At 41.5% G+C, this 20,066-nt stretch overlaps 1 protein-coding gene across 3 annotated transcripts; it reads right to left on the bottom strand.

Moving 5' to 3' along the window:
* Positions 1-1,197: 1,197 nt before the first annotated feature.
* On the bottom strand, positions 1,198-18,058 carry caprin1b (cell cycle associated protein 1b). 3 transcript variants are annotated; one of them, XM_047354029.1, is made up of 18 exons: positions 17,914-18,058; positions 15,576-15,731; positions 15,393-15,455; positions 15,194-15,280; positions 14,870-15,108; positions 14,706-14,788; positions 10,952-11,131; positions 10,784-10,836; positions 10,609-10,692; positions 9,359-9,532; positions 9,177-9,285; positions 9,034-9,095; positions 8,871-8,963; positions 6,410-6,556; positions 4,165-4,318; positions 3,870-4,049; positions 1,863-1,969; positions 1,198-1,762 (listed from the first exon to the last, which is right to left on the bottom strand). In XM_047354029.1, exons 2-18 carry the CDS (start codon positions 15,729-15,731, stop codon positions 1,676-1,678), a joined length of 2,058 nt encoding a protein of 685 aa, XP_047209985.1. In that variant the 5' UTR covers positions 17,914-18,058; the 3' UTR covers positions 1,198-1,675. The 3 variants fall into 3 exon arrangements, with proteins under 3 accessions (XP_047209985.1, XP_047209994.1, XP_047210003.1); XM_047354038.1 differs by having other exon boundaries at positions 3,870-4,046; XM_047354047.1 differs by lacking the exon at positions 6,410-6,556.
* Between the last annotated feature and the right edge of the window lie 2,008 nt (positions 18,059-20,066).

Below are 20,066 nucleotides of genomic sequence, written 5' to 3'. Positions count from 1 at the left end.
CTCTCTCTTCACCACAACGGACCGGCACAGCGCCCCCATTACTGTGGCAGCCGCACTGATCCGTCTGTCGATCTCCCGCTCCATTCTTCCCTCACTCGTGAACAAGACCCCGAGATACTTAAACTCCTCCACTTGAGGCAGGAACTCCCCTCCAACCTGAAGAGGACAAGCCACCCTTTTCCGGTCGAGAACCATGGCCTCGGACTTGGAGGAGCTGATCTTCATCCCAGCCGCTTCACACTTGGCTGCGAACCGCCACAGCGGATGCTGTAGGTCTTGGCTAGAGGGGGCCAGCAGGACCACGTCATCCGCAAAAAGAAGAGACGAAATCCACTGGTCCCCAAACCAGACCCCCTCCGGCCCTTGGCTGCGTCTAGAAATCCTGTCCATAAAAGTTATGAACAGGACCGGCGACAAAGGGCAGCCCTGCCGGAGTCCAACATGCACTGGGAACAGGTCCGACTTAGTGCCGACAATGCGGACCAAACTCCTGCTCCGCTCGTACAGGGACCGGATGACCCCTAATAAAGGGCCCCCGATTTCATACTCCTGGAGCACCTCACACAGGGCATCACGAGGGACACAGTCGAATGCCTTCTCCAGGTCCACAAAACACATGTGAACCGGTTGGGCAAACTCCCATGAACCCTCGAGCACCCTGTAGAGGGTATAGAGCTGGTCCAGTGTTCCACGGCCGGGACGAAAACCACACTGTTCCTCCTGAAGCCGAGGTTCGACTATCGGTCGGACTCTCCTCTCCAATACCCTGGCGTAGGCCTTACCAGGGAGGCTGAGGAGTGGGATCCCCCTACAGTTGGAACACACCCTCCGGTCATCCTTCTTATGAAAGGGGACCAACACTCTAGTCTTCCAGTCCAGAGGCATTAGATCGTTTCTTCATATATTTTTTAAAACACTGAACATATGGAAAGTGTGACATGTTTAGCCTAACTCATTGGCATTACTTCTGTTGGAAGGTATAGGACATTTTCAGGTGATTTTCATCTAGATGTGCGGCAGCTTCTAGCCAACATTAAAATGAAAACCACATTTTACAGTTCCTTCAAGCATGTAACAAAGCTCCTTAACAGTTTGACCCATTTTCATATGTTAAAATACTTAGAACTGTCCCTGGAATCCTACCAAACATAAAATCTTTCCCTCCAAGTAAAAAAAAAATCAAAATCAAAGCTAAAACATGATTATGCAACACAACTTTATTGAAACTCTTGAAGCAACATCAATTTACAAACAAGGGGAGCTCGTTAACAAAAAATGTCTTCTTTCTTTGAACCAAAATGACAGAAAAGAACCAAAGAAGGGAAAGAAACTCCCACAATTTGGACCAGCAGTGGCAGGTGCATTTGGTAATAAAAAATATATATATATAACTTATGGAATCTTTCAAGTTTACAGGACTGTTGGTACACACAGCTTGTGTAAACCAGGGATTGGGTTCACAGCTTACCTTGTGTGTTTTGAGCTTTAAATGATTTATTATTTCCAGATATCAAAGCTCGCACCACTTTGATTGTAGAGACAGAAAGTAAAAATACCACTGATAAGGAACAAAGAAATCAGAGCAAACGTGAGTGGGGGGAGAATGAATTTATGAATTTTTAATTTTTCAGTGTGGTGCAAATCTTTCAGTCACAGTCATTTTAAAAAGGCCATTTCAGGTTCGCATTGCTTGAGTGCTGCTTCTTGAAACTCCTCTGGGTCCTTGGCCAGCTCCTCGCTTGTAGTTCTGTTGGTAACCGTCCTTGATTAGCCGCAAAGAATAAAGAAACACTTTAGAAACTTTTCCGACAGCACATTTTGTTTTCACAAAGCCAGCGTGAAGACCTAAGCTTCTTTCATACCCTCTGGTAATTCCCATTCGAGTAGTCCCGAGGTGTGTTGAACTGGGGCTGTCCGTATCCAGAGTTGGGAGTGCTGGCGAAGGGAGGCCGATAACCATCATAACCACCTGAAAAACACAAAGACTTGCGCTTAGCTCCAGAATAGCGATGATGAACAACATATCAGACGTAAGCCTGAGAGCAAAATATTTACAGCCATTGAATTATTTTCTACGATGTGTCAAGACATTTCGGCAGCAAGACTGAGAGCCTCTTTCTGCCGATAACAGAAAAAGCTAAATGGGGGCAAGTTGCTGTCTTTAATCCTTGTGAGCTGCCGATTACTCAAATCATTCGCTTAAAAAATTTTTTTTAAATAAATTTATATATGCAATTTTTTTCCCCCCAAGACTGAACACAGTTCAGCCCAGTTTAGAGTCGAAAGCAGCAGCTTTTCAGTCTGACAGGACTCTGGTGGCCTGAGCCATGACTCACCGTAAAGTCAACCACACAGAATGATGACAGACATTCTGACAATGCTGCTAAGCTGAAGTTCAGGAAATGTCAAACTCGCCACCATAGCTAAAGTAAATATACATATTATGACAGAAATGATAAACTAAAGCATAAAAGCTTAAAATGAACAGTCCAACTTCTTTTCAATGGTAAGTCTCAGGTCACCAAATCAAAAGCCCGATCTTGAAGAAGGTTCCGGTGTTGTGGAAGACCTCCTGTCTTGTTCTGGTACCAAAGAAAACTCACCTATCAGTCCTCAATGACTATAGACCTGTTGCCCTAACATCTCACATCACGAAGGTCCTAGAGAGACTCCTGTTGGCCCACCTGAGTAAGCAAACAGTAAACCATCAGGACCCCTTTCAGTTTGCTGATCGCTGTGGAGTTGAAGATGCCATCATACACCTGCTTCAACAAACCCACTGTCATCTGGACAAAGCCAGCAGCAATGTGAGGATCATGTTCTTTGATTTCTCGAGTGCATTTAATACAATCCAACCTGATTTGCTTTGTCAGAAACTCCAGAAGACTCAGGTGGAGGCCTCAACAATCTCCTGGATCAAAGACTACCTGACAAACAGACCACAGTTTGTGAGACTGAAGGGTTGCGAGTCTAACCAGGTAGTCAGCAGCACAGGAGCACCACAGGGGACTGTACTCTCACCATTCCTTTTCACTCTGTACACCTCAGACTTCCAGTACAAGACAGACTCCTGTCATCTGCAGAAATACTCGGATGATTCTGCAGTCGTGGGGTGGATCAGAGATGGACAAGAAGCTGAGTACAGGAAGGTGGTGGACCGCTTTGTGGCATGGTGTGGAAACAATTATCTCATTTTGAACGTGACTAAAACAAAGGAGATGATTGTAGATTTTAAGAGAAACAGGAATAAGTCAAAAACTATTTCTATCATGGGAGAAGCAGTGGAGGTGGTGGAGGAGTATAAATACCTCGGTGTTCACCTGGACAACAGACTAGAGTGGAGATGCAACTGTGAAGCCATCTACAAGAAGGGACAGAGCAGACTGTACTTCTTGAGGAAGCTTACGTCCTTTGGTGTTTGCAGCAAGATGCTGCATATCTTCTATAAGTCTGTTGTGGAGAGCGTGATCTCTTCTGCCATCATCTGCTGGGGAAGCAGCATCAGAGCCAGGGACTCCTCTGGAGATCATTGTGGAAAGACGGATTCTTCATAAAATGAAGAACATTATGGAGAACCCTGAGCATCCTCTTCATGAGACTGTCCTACAACAACAGAGTGTCTTCAGTCAGAGGCTTCTTCAGATCTGCTGTAAGACGGAGCGCTACAGGAGATCCTTCCTGCCCACAGCCATCAGCATTTACAACGGCTCTTTGAAGAAACTTTCATAATGAGCTACAACATTTAATTTCCCTTTGGGATTAATAAAGTATTTTTGAATTTGTATAACAAAGAGGATTCAAGTATTGTGCCATATTCCACATTTAGGAGGGGGTAAAAAAAAATGTATATTGGTTGCAGATGAACTCACCTCTGAATCCGTTGGAAGAGCCTCTGTAGCCATTGATCATGCCCCTGGCATTTCTGGGTCCACCACGAGACATGCCTCTGCTGTTGTAGAAGGACTGACTCTGTCTGCCAAAGCCTGGACCCTGTTGAGGGGGCTGCTGGTGGCCTCCAGTCTGGTCTTGGGAGTGGAAGGCACCGACTACTGGAAAAACAAGTGGGTATAGGCATCAACAAAACATGAGTAAGTCATGCAGCTGTCGCCCACATAAAAAAATGTAATAATAGAGCTGCCGGAGCAATGCAGAGAATTTGCCCACCAGACTGTAGCTGCTCAGACTGAATCTCTGACTGCTCCACAGAATGCTGCGACTGGCTGCTGAAAGCTGGATTGTAGCTGTTTTGGTACTGGTTGGCCTGGTTCAGGGCCTCCGTCTCATTAGCTGGCGGGACTGGGGCATTAAGGTTGAACACCTAATGGGACAAACAAAGGCCACATTGAGGTGAGGCCAAACCCAGAGGAAAGCTCACAAGTTCATTAGGTGTGATGCACACCGTGTTCTCCGCTTACTGCATGTACAGTATAAGAAACCCACAAACATACAACACAAAAGGAGCACACAGAGCAAGCAGAAGCTTCATGTACATAGTGTGTTATTAATCCACCCTATATGTAGTCTTTCATCACATTCCTGGATGGAAAAAAACAGCTGTACATTGGCATGAAAACAGCTAAAATGCTACAATGCAAAAATACTCACTTTGAAATTTTATTTCAGTCATAAAACCAATAAACATTTAAAATATGAAACCTTAATAACTCATAATCAGGCTTCCCATTGTTTTCTAAAAGGACGTTATTTAGAAAGCACCTTCTGACAACAAAACATCTTCTTAGCTACACTTCTCTAAAAAAAAGGAAGAAATTAGTTTAATAGACGCCTGCTGACATATCTTGATCCACAGCATCTGATAGGATATTGGTGTACATAGAACAATGGCCTTTTTCTTAATTAAAAAAGGCATTTTAACACAAGTCACATTTGGTCACTTATTGGCATCAGAAAAAAAGACGCAATAAGCATTTCTTTCTACAATTACAATGTATGCATTAAGCACAGGTGAGTTCTGTGGAAGTTAACAGTGAAGGAGACCCACCCAGAAAATAACCGTATGACTGTTGGAAGCATTTTTTGCACGACAAATGAACAAACCAAACCTGAGAGAAGAGAAAACAACGGTTCATACCACAGCTACTACAGATGGCTCAGGCAGGGAGTAAGCAGTCAGACCAGCAAGGCAATAGGTGCCATTTGTGAGCAAAAGTTCTTCAGGCAGGAGAATTATTTATATTTCAATGGCTTTTATGTTTTATGTGTCCTCTGTTCAAAATGTCTGCTGGTGTCCACAAATCGCATGACTTCCATAACTGCTCTCCAAACAATTTCAAGCATTTTAGGCCAGGATAATATTAACTTTCTGCTGCAACTAATTGTTTCTTCTTGTCTGAGAGAGTCTGACTGCAGCCTGATTACATATCAGTATTACATTTTTTCCCCCCATCCATAAAAGTTGTACAAATAGTTTGAAGTAAAATTTTAAAAGGTCAAACAACCTGTTGTGAGAAACTCACTGCAGACAGACTTGCAGCGTTTGAGTTGCCTGACAAATGGTGTCATTTAACATTTTGACAGCAACATTACTGCAGAGCAGTTACACCTTCCTGAGTAAAACACACTGATTATGTAGAGACAAGACTTGTGCAACTACTGCATGGCTAGCTAATATAAACAATTTTTGGGAGGGACATGCTAACTCTTGACTTTGCATATCAGAATAACAAAGCAGGTCATAACCAGAGTGACGATTATGACCTCTATCTGAACGCTACTAGTTGTTGTGTTTCAATTTGAGGCAGACTGGGCTTGGGACAAATAGCTTTTAAATCCTTCCATAGAGTTCTCCTGACTTCCTCTTCCAGACGCAATAAATTACGACGGACATAGTGTTATGCACTGATGTCAGAATACGATACAAACACACTGTCATCACTCTTTGGCAACTCTCCGCTGCTTCCTAAGGTGCCTTGTGCTTGCCTTTTTTTTCTTTCAACCTTTTTAATGTGTCGCTCAATCTTGGTCAAGGTAATGAAAATAACTATCTGGAGCTACAAGCATGGACACCTTCTAAACTATGAGGAATACCGCTCTCTTTGCAGCATCTGGCTTTTTAACACGAAATGGCAAAACAGTGCGTTTGGCTTCGTTATGATGGAAAAAATAAAAAGCTAACAATGAAAAAAAAAAAAAACAGGCATCCATGTTTTCCCTGCAAATGTGCACTCTTTAACTTTTTGCTAAGTCTCTAAAGCCGAATCTTTGGCAGCACTCAGATAAAGAGCCAATGTGGGCCTCAGCAGGTAATGACATTATGTCATGCAGAGCAATGCAGACAAACACACAAGATAAGCAAGAGTTTGCATTCAGTCACTAAAGGCATTCTTTTGCAGTGCGAGACTTGTTTGGTGCTTAAACAGAGAAACAGGAAGTATCATCACAGCCTTACTGTTTGCATGGACTGGAATGGAGCTGCGTTGACATTGATGCCACTGGTGTGAGGAGCTTTGGAAACAGGCTGGAAAACCTGCGTCTGTGAGGCAGGTGGGAGAGCTGTGGAGGGGGGAGGCTGCTCTGACGACAATGACATGGAGGTCTGTTGTAGAGGGAGACACAACACACATTACATTTAGGGTTGGGATGAATATGTTTGCTACTGCTGAAATGCTGAGTGTTCATTTCTGGATTTTTGGGACTGATTAGTGTTTCTGCTGCGAATGAGATTTTCACTTGATAAATGATTAGAATGGCACCGGTCTTCTCCTTCTGTAAAATGTTTCTTTACTAAAAAGCAGCAAGTAACCAGCACATAATGACAGCTGTTAGTCCTATAGCATAGGTCTCATTTCACAGGCTGTAAACGAGACAGATTCCACAACTGGTGAGGTGGTCAGACTTTTTCTTGACAATATTTCTGCAAAGGCAGCAAATTCCTTGAAGACCTTCTGCTTGCCAAGGTCATCCAGTGTGAGGACAGAGCTATTCCAAAAGAGGTGAGATCTTCCAACGATCTCCATCATAACCATTCATTGCTTACTGATATATTAGGAAAGTGGGAGCATTACATCTGAGGTGCAGATAATGAACTGGCAGTGACTTGCTGGAAATAGTGAAACTTTCTAAAAGTATTCATATCTCTTCAACCTTTAATATTTTGTCACATTATAGCCACATGCTTAGCATCTTGTTGGGTTGGGTTAGGGTTACTTCCAAAACTTTTGTAGAACCATATTTCATGCTGTCAGTCGCGTACGGCATGTTTCTACCAGCTCTGCACATTAATGCCTCTTTCATTCACGGTTCCAGCACCGCAAGGCTCCTCTCCACTCTGCACGAAACCTTTTGTGTTTCCATTGACAGCTGGAGGTGTGGCTTGAACCACTGCCTCCAACTGTCGGCGTCATGTGCTGTGCAAAGTAAAACACTGACCGTCACACATCATGTCCTAAACAACTGAGGTTGCGAAGTCCAGACCACCCTCCCGTCCACAACTGGCCAGAAGATGGCCATAAATGCAGTCGGTGATTTCGAAACACCGCCATGGCTTTCGGTTTGACCCGCTCCATCCATTGTGGTGTATAATATTTTTGAAGTTGCTTTTGAGTTTTTTAGAGGTGTGTGGTAAAATCTGTGGTTTGCCATTCTCTCCACTTCCTCAGCGAACACTTTCTCATGCCGCTGACATACGGCTGACCTCGCTCATGGTCAATCAGTGAACAGCCGTTTGTTCACATCACATTGCTCATCCCCGATGGGGAATCTGGAAATGATCGCAAAACAGGCTGAGTGGAGTGGAGCTGGCATAAGCAGAGCCAGTGGGGAAAGGGCAATAGAGAGAAGCTTTTAAACATTCATATTGTAAGCTCAACCAAACTGGCTGGAGAGCAACATTAGATTTTAAGGCTTGTTACAGATTCTTAATTGGATCTAGGTCTGGACTTTGACTGAGCCATTCTAACATGAATATTCCTCGAAACCATTCCACGGCAGCTCTGGGAGTGGTGTGTTCAAGGTGACTATCAGTGTTAGTTTTCTTTCCCACCCAGTATGTACACCAAAAAATGTGTTTTGGTCTATCTGACCAGATTACATTCTTCCATGATTGCAGAGATCTGTAAATTTGCCAACAGGACTTCCTATGGTTTTCTCGAACACTGACCAGAGTCGTAAAGCGCATAACTAATAGTTGTTCTTTGAACAGATTCTACCACCTGAGCTGTGTATCTCTGCAGCTCCTCAAAAGTTACCATGGGTCATATGTCTGCTTCTCTGATTACTGCTCTCCTTGCCAGGCCTAATATTTAAAATCAGGACCGTGTCTTGGTAGTTTTGCAGTTATGCCACACTCTTTCCAATTGTTAGATGGGTTTCACAGAACTCTGGGAGATGTTCAAACCTGCGATAATGTTTGATCCCTGACCTGTCTGGTGTGCTTCTTGGTCATGCCTTGTGATCACTAATGTTCTCTAAGAACCTTTGAGGCCTTCACAGAACAGCTTGATTTACTCCAAAATAAAATTACAAACAAGCAGACTGTATTTACTAATTAGCTGACCTCTAGAAGAAAGTGTTTGAACTAAATTTTTGTTTAGGGATATCAGAGCAAAGGGGGTTAAACGCTCATGCACACTACACTTCACAGATTTTTTATTTGGAAAAATTTGAAAACCATCATCAGTCCTTCCGCTTCACTGATCTACTAAAAGAACTAGTTTGTGTTTAATTCCAAAAAATCTAAATAAAACACAATATTTGTGGCTATAACTTTACAAAATGTAAAGAAGTTCAAAGGGTATGAATACTTTATCAATCTTATAAAATAGGATTTAGTTTGACAAAAACCCGATGGTTCCTGCAGGACTGATGGTCCAACAACCCCCCCCCAGAAATCAGTGAGCGGGCTGGCTTACCTGGATGGGGTCGATGGGGTCTGTTGAGGGTCGAGGATCTGGTGTGTGAGAGGTTTGATACAACGGGGGCGGTGTCGACGAGATGATAGGGACCTGGAAACACACTCATTTAATGTTGGCGTCACTATGGCAACCTGCATCGTGTTCATTTGTAAATACTCACTTGTGTGGGCTCAGGCTGTACAGGAACAGAGGTGGGTTGTGTTGGCCGGGACTCGGGGTGAACTGCAACAATTGTACGTTAATCAAACAGAACTGGACTTCCACACTAAACTACATGACGACATTTAATCTTGTCCAACATACCTGGAGGACAAACCATCTGGGACACGTCCATGGTCTGAGCAGGTTTCATTGGCTGTGCTGACACAATGGCAGGATCGATGGGCTGTCCATCAAACTCCAACATGGAGTCCTGAGAACAGAAGTACTTAGCACAAACATCCACCAACAATATCAAACAGTGTTGCACAACAACCCCACCTAACCTGCATGAAGTTGTAAGTTCCCTGCATCTGTGCCATTAAGTCCTGCACCACTTGCTTGCGGACCATGGGGTCAGTCGGGGGGACGGGAGAGGCGAGGTTCATGGGATGGGTCTCCAAAGCAACAGGGGGAGCTGTAGGCTGTACAGGTTGTTGTTGCTGCAAGGCACTAACAGCCTGCAAGAAGGATGAAATGTTTAATTCATATAAACCGTTTATAAATTCACATCCTTTGAGTGTTTACTCCTACTCAGCTTAGTGTTGGTAAAACAAAGGAAACCGCAGTGATAAAGAAATCTGAAATCTTACGAGCCAAATTCTCACTGGCTTGCAAGATTACAAAGATTCCCAAATTATTTTTGACTTATGTCGTGCAACACAGTACTATCATTTGTTTTCAAAGTTATACTCCCATTTTATTCATAGAGGAAAACCAAGTTGTGAGTACTTCTGTTCATTTGAATGATTGTGGCTTACAACTAATAAAAAACCAAAAATCTGGTTTCTTGCAAAATTATATACCTAAGACCAACCTTTTCAATTGACTTTTCTTTCTATGACTCTCATTGTGCACACCATAACTGCTCGATAACATAACATTTCTATTAAAAATGACCTTTAATTGCTTTAGCGCAATTCATTTTCTGAGGTGTAAGCCACAACTATAAAAAACAAACACTTAAAATATCTCCCATTGTGTGTAATGAATCTATGAGATTCACCTTAAAACTGACTTACTGAAATAAAATCTTTGGATTATATTATAATTTGTTAAGATGTATCTGCAAATTGCTCTCCACTGATGGAAGATGGATTACAGACGTATTTGTGCAATAAACATTACGAAAAAGGACATCGTAGGAGGTGAACCAAAAGAAAGTCACTGCTTCCAGCAGTACTTCCTGAAAACATGACAGCAGACCGCTGTCTGAAGAAGCGTCCAAGCTATCTACACAGGGTGGATAAAACACCTGAAAAATGTCTCCTATTTGTGGACACATCTGGCCTCACTGTCTCAACTTGTTCCCACTAGATGGAGGGAAGATAGGCACCTAGCAATACGTCAGCTTTTTATAAACAGTAAAAATGTTGATGGTTCAAAACTTTATGTAAAATCTGATGTAATGTAATGTTGCTCGAAAACCATAAGACACAAAAATGAAGTTGATCATTTGAATGAATTTTCAACAGAGTGTGTTTTAAATTAAACATCTAAATACCTTGCCATAAAAAGCCAACGTTTCTCTACGCACCTCAGGTTCCCTGGTCCATTCATCGCCCTGCTCTTTTTCACTGCCGCTGTAAGAACTGTCTGGAATGAACTGTCTGTTTATGAACTAAAAGGAAAAAGGCAGTTGTCAGTGAAAAAAATCCTGGAAAAAAAAAAAACTTAAATAAAAACTTTTTCAGGATTTTCATGCATCTTACTTCTGTGGTTTCCACTGTGACGGCCTCTGTAAATTCCTCCATGACTTCAGTTTCTGTAAAAGTTCAACAGTTAATGGAGAAAGCTGTGTGGATTTTATTAGCACGAGATGACAAACAGTTTTAAAAACAAGCCGGAGTCTGGAAAACAAAACAAAAAAAAAAGATTACCTGGATCAGCTGTCTGCTCTTCTGCCTCTGATGATTCGGTGACTGGTGCCGCTGCTACTACAGCTGGCGCTGCCTGCCCTTCCTCCTCTTCCTCCTCACAAACTCCATTTTGGTGAGATGGAATCCGGTCAAAGTACCCACTCAGCAGAACCTGGTCCAATGTTTCTTTCAGTGCCTTGTCTAGTAGAGGAATAACAAAGTCTGCATCAATAATCAAGACCATGTAGCAAATCGAACAAAGTTTCAAAACCGCCACAGCTGTCAAACCATTATTTTATAAACTCCAAATCTTTACAAATAAATGTACATTTTGCCAGGAAACGTGTGTATGGTTTATGGGATATATTTTTTATATTTAACTGCTGCAAAACATTCAAATGTTAGAAAGAGTATTCTAAATACACTTATAGCTTAAGCTGCAAGAGGAACAGATATACACCGTTCAAGAAATTTGGGCTGCTGCAACAGTTGATGTTTTATGAATTGATATACTTTCTTAATATGAAAAAAGGTTACAGCTGTGAGAGAGGACTGGCCTCAGTGAGCAGCGGTAATCTCAATTATTGGAGTTCAGCTGCTGTCATTGGTCGGCTCCTTCTGAGGAGACCTTTTAAAACAAACATGGAAAAAGCGTCTACTTCACTGTCAAAGGAGCCTAGTTCTCTAACATTTCTTCAGAGTTTTTAAAGGCCAAGATACATGATGATGAACATGGTTTTAGACGCTCTTCAAGGTTTTGTTGCAAACCAAAGCAGCACAAACTCCATGCATTAGTGTCTAAAGAGAAGACAGGCTCTGATGGGCTGATAGTAGGGACAACGCTACCCTTCAAGCTGCTGAAGAAATGGGGTTAACGACATTGTCTGTCTGCTATGTTTTTCCTCTGAATCCTTTATACCGCAAATCTTTACATTTTGTTTTTTTTGGTATGTGATAAATGTCAAAGTTAATTTTACCAAAACAAATAAAATAGCTATTTTTAAATAGTTTTTTTCATTCAACCAACAAGTTTGTTTCTGATATGAAATGAGACCAGCATCAGTCAAAATAAAAATATGTCTAAAGTGTATAGATTTTGGGGAAAAAGATGTGTTATATTTACATTGTATCAAAAATGGAATGTCAAAATGATTCATACCCTTCTAAATAAACAAAGAAAAATTATTTAATGGCATTACAGCAATTAAAAATTGCCGAGCAGCTTTTTGCATGTTTCTACTGGTATTTTGATGATTAATCTTTGAAGAAGGGCTCCAAATCTTGAGGCCGGAAGGCCTCCTTGCCATCACCCTAATTTTTAGCTCCCTCCACAGATTCTCTATGAGATTCAATTTGGCACTGACTGGGAAGAAACAAGTTGATCAGATTAAATGACCACTTTAAACATAAATATAAAAAGGGTCACTTGTTTAAGGATTAAACACAAAAGAAATTCATTTGTTTTTACTCCGCACCAGAACCAATATTCAAAAAAAACAAAAAGGAGCGTTATTTGACCTCCAAACTTAATATTGTGTCTTTAGCAGATTGAACACCAACCAAATCTCTGCAAAACTTGGAAAATCACAGCTCTAAAAAAACAAACATTATTGGATGATTTCAAATGTAAAACCCTAAAGCCTCAGTCAAATATCCATCTGGCACTGCTGTTAAGACTTGCAAACTTGGTGACATTAAGACATCCTAGAATTAATTCATTAACACTTTACCAAAGCATGCCAGAGGTATTTCCTTTGCTTTGTGGCTCTTCATACAAAGCAGTTGTCTTTATAATTATACCCCTACTTCTCACAACGAGGCAAAATGGATTGCTGGGAGTTACAATAGTGAACTGGGTCACCATTATCTCACCATAACTTCAGAGACCTGACCAGGGGAACCACAGGCGACAGGGCCCCTGGCACCATGCCCTGCTGCTGAGTCAGGATAAGCCTGCAGCCCCAGAAGCAGAATGCAGCAGTACGAAGCCTGAGACCAGACCGCTGAGAATGCAGTACGCAGACATCCGCAAAACCTGATTATTTAAATTCAGTCACTGCACACATAGTGTTTAATCAAAACAAGTGCTACATTAAACACAAAGACTTGATCATGGATGCAGAAACTTTTAAACCAGCTACTTTCAGAAGTCTCCGACTAATTACCTACAGTCAGCTATAACATGATGAAAAGCATCATGATGACAGTCGCATCACCAGCCATCTGATGAAATGTCCTGCCAACTATTTGCACCATCACCTGCTGGACACCCAACTACATCAATCTTCAATAACAAAATCAGTTTTGTCCAAACCTAATTTCACCATAACCTGCAGTAAGGCTGCAACTGATAAATAACTTATCTGATGGTTGTCTGGCCAGTTAAAAGTGATAGCTGACTTAACAAAACAAAAAAAACGAGCAAAATAAAACGTATGAAAGCAGTACTTCTAAAGGAATCATATGTAGTACAGCCTATTATTTTCTTCATAGCTGAAATCCTGATTATTTATGAGATTATCTACAGTAATTGAGTTTGTAAACATTCTGCATTTATTACACTGAAAGGGCAAGATTTTATTATCACTGAAATACATATTAAGGCTGAACAATATTGTAAAGCATGCAATGATAATTTTATTGTTAAATATTGCAATGATGATATTGGTTCCGATTACCCATCTCTGAAGCTAAAATCTACACAGGGCAGAGGCCCAAGGGGGCCGAGTCCTTCCAACTGACAAAATATATGATTGTCAAAATAAAACAGTCTACCAGATATTGAAACCAAGCAGTCCTGTACGACTGAATATATTGTGCAACTGCAAAAGTATGTTTTCCTTAAAGAATTGAAATTGGCGCAAAAGGTTAAGGAAAACACAGTAACAAGTGTCACACCCGACAGACAGGAAGCTGCCACGACCAACAGCCTCTCCAGACTTCTTACAGAAGTCATAAAGAAACCAGACTGATGCAAAATAGTTTTAATATTTCCATCTTGCTGCCGATAATGCATTCTGATCACTTAAAAGTCAACAGAGAAAATTAAATGCAAAATTAATGAATTACACGGATCTCATTTTTAATATTTGTATTATAATATACTACACTGCTCAAAAAAATAAAGGGAACACTTAAACAACACAATATAACTCCAAGTAAATCAAACTTCTGTGAAATCAAACTGTCCACTCAGGAAGCAACACTGATTGACAATCAATTTCACAGCTGTTGTACAAATGGAATAAACAACAGGGGGAAATCTTTGGCGATTAGCGGATACTTTAGTCCAGGTCTGGGAGGAGATCCCTCAGGAGACCATCCACCGTCTCATCAGGAGCATGCCCAGGCGTTGTAGGGAGGTCATATAGACACATGGAGGACACACACAATACTGAGCCTCTTTTTGACTTGTTTTAAGGACATTACATCAAAGTTGGATCAGCCTGTAGTGTGTTTTTCCACTTTAATTTTGTGTGTAACTCCAAATCCAGACCTCCATTGGTTAATAAATTTGATTTCCATTGATGATTTTTGTGTGATTTTGTTGTCAGCACATTCAACTTTGTACAGAACAAAGTTGAATGAGAATATTTCATTCATTCAGATCTAGGATGTGTTATTTGAGTGTTCCCTTTATTTTTTGAGCAGTGTATATTTAGTCAGGAGAGGCTAATGGAAACCCTTTCTAATCGTAATCTATCTGAACATAATGAGACATTGTAAGAGAAAAATCTAAGCTAAAGTGGATTTCCATATATTGATCCAGGCTTACATGTTGTTCCAACCACAGCCTTGTCCTTCCCTTCAAGCAGGTCCCAAAGGTGCACAGATGCTTCCTCATACTGGTCAGCCAACCTGCGAGCATCAAGATTAGCTGTCAGAATCGCTATGTTAAAAAAAAAAAACATCTCTGACACGCCAATGTCTTCAACCAACCTCACATTCTGATCCCGTTCTGGTCCCACCAACTTATAGAACTCATCAAAAGTAGCAAGGTCTCCGTCCGTCAGAAGCGGTGAGCCGCCCACTCCCTGCTTCAGGTCCTGCCGTACAGTCTCGTCACCCAACCGATCCAGGACAAACTGCAACTCAAGGACGGTCTTGAGCCTTCTCTGCTCTGCCTCCTCTCGCTGCAGCTGCTCCCGCCGTGCAGACTTCTTCACCACCTTCTGGATCTGATGATGATGAGGATTAGTTAAAAAAACTGAGAGAATAAACACAACTCAGAAAACTTGAAAAAAAAAAAAAAAACTCTCTTACATCTTGTCCTAATGTAATAAACGTCTTATGCAACTCCCGGGCAAATTCCAGGTTGTTCATGACTTCTTGGTACTTGGAGAGAGCCTCCTAAGAACACCAAAGAGAACAGGAACAAACTGTTAAAAACTAGTCAAATATGAGATGAGTGTATAAGTTCTACAATAACAAGCACAGAAAGATAAAACTTCTGTGTGCCCACCAGCTGGTCCTGGTTGAGACCTTCCCCCTTGTTCTTCCTTACTTTATAGTCATCCAATTTGCTCTGCAAGAAACACATGAACAAACAAGCATATGAAGTTAGAACATACTTAGTGCAAGTGATGCAGTTGGTTCAGGATGATTCAGAGTAACAGGCTTTGTCCCGACTGTTAAAATCCCTCACCTTCTTTTTCTCCATGTTGCGGACCTTCTTGTCAATGATACACAGCACTTGCTTCAGGACCTCCGACTGTCCACAGCCACCCATTAACCCTAGAGCGGATCCCACGTCTGGGCTGGCGGATTGCACTGTCCTGTTTGCATTCATTGCTGAGGGCATCTGGCAATAAAGAGAAAATACAACACTTGACAATGATAACAATACATATTCACAAAAAGGTGTAGTATAATAACCTCAAGTAAAAATTCACTGAATTTACAACAAAAATGTAAAACATGGTCTATTCCTACTAGAAAAGCAAAAAAACATTTCCACAGCTGCTTAAATACAAACACACTACCTAGACTTAAAATACACAGGAACACATAAATATACAATAAACCTGAGTAAAGGTGCAGAATATAATACATTTTATCTATTTTACAGAGCTAAAAGTACACCAAGCTCATATGAGCAAATTAGAAGGGCTATCTGCTCAGGTAGCCAGCCTGCAGTGGGCTGCCTAACAGACATGGTGCTCATGGCCTCCCAACCATAGTCTTGAATAGTAGTCCACCAATCAGCCACAGATCAAAATCAGCCACTTTTCCCTTCAGTGAGAATTTGCTTTCCACAGTATTGATTAAATTCTTCAAAGCTAAAAAACCCTACCATTTTCAGCGTAAAAAGAAATCAACCAACAACATGAAATTTCATGCACCTTTTCAGGGGTAAAAAAAAAAAATGAGATCAAGGTTGGGGACAAATGCTTTAATGCATTAATCAAGTCAATATTGAAATTCCTTCATTTTCTGTTAGATTTAATACTATCTTGATTAAAAAAGCTGCAGCAAGTTCATTCTTTCTCATGTTATAGTCCTCGGAAGGATCATTCCAATCGGGTAAAAAAAAAAAATAATAATTGTTTTTTTTTAATTAAAAATCTGCAGGTCAAAGTTACTAAACCAAAAAAGCTAAATAAATATCATCACTGTTTTGTATGATTAATGTTGTTCAGCACTTTGGATAACTTTGGATGTTTTTTAAGTGCTTTATGAATAAACTTTGACTTGCCCAACCAGGAAAAGCCTGATCAGTAAACCTCTGGTATTAAGACAGAATCATTTAAAAAAGAAAACCACAGACGACACCCCTTTACTTTCCAGCTCATCGCTGCCAGCATTTTCAAGGTTCAGAATTTTTTCTCAACAGCCAAATCTGTCATTTGAGCTGTACAGAGCAACAGGTGGGGCAAGGGTAGCACTGTGTTACTCCTTTCTCCATAAAGGCAGAGAAATCACTGATCCCGTTCTCTAGCATCTCACTAAATTAGTTTAAACCATAAGAACTGTGTGATAGAAATGTTTTGTTTTGAAAATGTAACATAGCTTAAAACATTGGTTGATACCAGTAACAGGCACATAGAGGGAGAATGAAAGCAAAAAGTACTGTATGGCACCCATACAGTTCACAATGAGGCATTAGGTTGTTAAACTTTTATTGTGTACTCCAGCTTACCAAAATATTGACAAAATAACTTAATTCAATCACCAACTTGGCCTACATTTGTATAAAAAAAAAACAGGGACAAAGTGCAGATGAAGTTTCCATTGTGACATCACTACTGTTAATATCAGGAAGGGTAATAAGTCAGGTTTAACACATTTCAAACGGTTGCCCCAACTCTGCTTCCTTGTCACAGTAACAATACAGATCAAGCTAACATTTCAGTTTGGCATTTTACTTGGCGTGTGAATAATATAATAAAACATTAAGGGTTAATCAAATCAACACAAAAACAATTTACTAACCGCCTCTCAATGTGAACTATAACCTGATAACACGATTTCGCTTCAGCTTAGTTAAGATGAGGAACGTTTTATCGGTTGAACGGTTTACAAGAAACTGATTTATCCAAATCATCGTACGTTTAGGAGAATGTTGCTAAACTACGATTTCAAAACAGTAGATTAAGAGGAACATCGCTTACAACGGTATATGCCTTGTTTATTTTTTAATAGGATTTCACGGTAACACAAGAATAGTTCCTGCTAATCAGACGATATCCGTAGCAACTGGGTAACTTTCGTTTCAACTGTCTAGTAACAACAGACGGTTGTATTTAAATCGTGGTAGTCTAAATGAGTAATTTTGTCTAACAAAGCCGTGTTGCCCCCAGCGGTGCAGTCAGTTCGCCTGCATTTATCCCCCGTTTCGATGAAACTGGCCCTGGCCGCACCGTCGTTAGCACACACCGCTGACTTAGCATTAGCTCGCCTGGCTGATGTTAACACCAACGCGTGTAGACCACCAGCCGGTCTGGAACCTTGTTTCCTCGACAGCCCGACTCCCATTCACCCACCTTGTTCTTATATATCCACAGGGGAGCTTGTTATCTTAATCTACGTAAAGGCCAAGTTGTTATTGTTGTGTTGCGTTTTATTTTTCTCTTTCACTCTAATGTGGGATCCGCCCGGCCGGCCTCACCGACAACTGAGACGGATGGAAAGGGGGAGAAACTCTTTATAAAGGAGGTGGTTCGTCCTTAGCTCTTTAAAATATGCCTGAATGAATATGTCAACATTAAAACAAAGTAAAAAATAAATCAAAAAATCGTAATAGGTCACATACTCAATACGCAAAATAATTTGTTCACAGTTTTAAATAAAGTGACCAGATACAAGCTAAAAGACGGGTAAATAGTTTTCTTTTGGACAGGCATAATTCTTAACGTACTCTGTGCAAAAAATTTGCACAATCATTAGCTTTGATTAGGGTGTACACAACTCTGCGATCTTCAGTAAACGTTGGCATGTGTGGTTACGGCGGTAAAGGTGGTCTTACCTTGCATGTCTCCGTGATAGTATCGCTGGCTCTTCTATTTGCTTAAATACATATGCCAAAAGACAAAGTTTAAAAAATATCAATGAATCACAATAGATCACATGAAATTCACAGTTATACTCACACACACACACAAGGACATATATATATATATATATATATATATACATATATATATATATATATATATATATATATATATATATATATATATATATATATACTGCTCAAATAAAATAAAGGGGACACTCAAATAACACATCCTAGATCTGAATGAATGAAATATTCTCATTGAATATTTTGTTCTGTACAAAGTTGAATGTGCTGACAACAAAATCACACAAAAATCATCAATGGGAATCAAATTTATTAACAAATGGAGGCCTGGATTTGGAGTCACACACAAAATTAAAGTGGAAAAACACACTACAGGCTGATCCAACTTTGATGTAATGTCCTTAAAACAAGTCAAAATGAGGCTCAGTACTGTGTGTGGCCTCCACGTGCCTGTATGACCTCCCTACAACGCCTGGGCATGCTCCTGATGAGACGGCGGATGGTCTCCTGAGGGATCTCCTCCCAGACCTGGACTAAAGTATCCGCCAACTCCTGGACAGTCTGTGGTGCAACATGACGTTGGTGGATGGAGCGAGACATGATGTCCCAGATGTGCTCAATTGGATTCAGGTCTGGGGAACGGGCGGGCCAGTTCATAGCTTCAATGTCTTCATCTTGCAGGAACTGCTGACACACTCCAGCCACATGAGGTCTATCATTGTCCTGCATTAGGAGGAACCCAGGGCCAACCGCACCAGCATATGGTCTCACAAGGGGTCTGAGGATCTCATCTCAGTACCTAATGGCAGTCAGGCTACCTCTGGCGAGCACATGGAGGGCCGTGCGGACCTTCAAAGAAATGCCACCCCACACCATTACTGACCCACTGCTGAAGGATGTTGCAGGCAGTAGATCACTCTCTACGGTGTCTCCATACTCTCTCACGTCTGTCACATGTGCTCAGTGTGAACCTGCTTTCATCTGTGAAGAGCACAGGGCGCCAGTGGTGAATTTGCCAATCCTGGTGTTCTCTGGCAAATGCCAAGCGTCCTGCACGGTGTTGGGCTGTGAGCACAACCCCCATTTGTGGACGTCGGGCCCTCATACCATCCTCATGGAGTTGGTTTCTAACCGTTTGTGCAGAAACATGCATATTTGTGGCCTGCTGGAGGTCATTTTGCAGGGCTCTGGCAGTGCTCCTCCTGTTCCTCCTTGCACAAAGGCGGAGATAGCGGTCCTGCTGCTGGGTTGTTGCCCTCCTACGGCCTCCTCCATGTCTCCTGGTGTACTGGCCTGTCTCCTGGTAGCGCCTCCAGGCTCTGGACACTACGCTGACAGACACAACACACCTTCTTGCCACTGCTCGCATTGACGTGCCATCCTGGATGAGCTGCACTACCTGAGCCACTTGTGTGGGTTGTAGAGTCCGTCTCATGCTACCACGAGTGTGAAAGCACCACCAACATTCAAAAGTGACCAAAACATCAGCCAGAAAGCATAGGTACTGAGAAGTGGTCTGTGGTCCCCACCTGCAGAACCACTCCTTTATTGAGTGTGTCTTGCTAATCGCCAAAGATTTCCCCCTGATGTCTATTTCATTTGAACAACATGTGA

This window comes from Girardinichthys multiradiatus, chromosome 2, assembly GCF_021462225.1.
Source record: "Girardinichthys multiradiatus isolate DD_20200921_A chromosome 2, DD_fGirMul_XY1, whole genome shotgun sequence".
Classification (NCBI taxonomy): domain Eukaryota; kingdom Metazoa; phylum Chordata; class Actinopteri; order Cyprinodontiformes; family Goodeidae; genus Girardinichthys; species Girardinichthys multiradiatus.
Note: the sequence above shows the minus strand (reverse complement) of the source record. Positions and strands in the feature narration are given on the sequence as shown.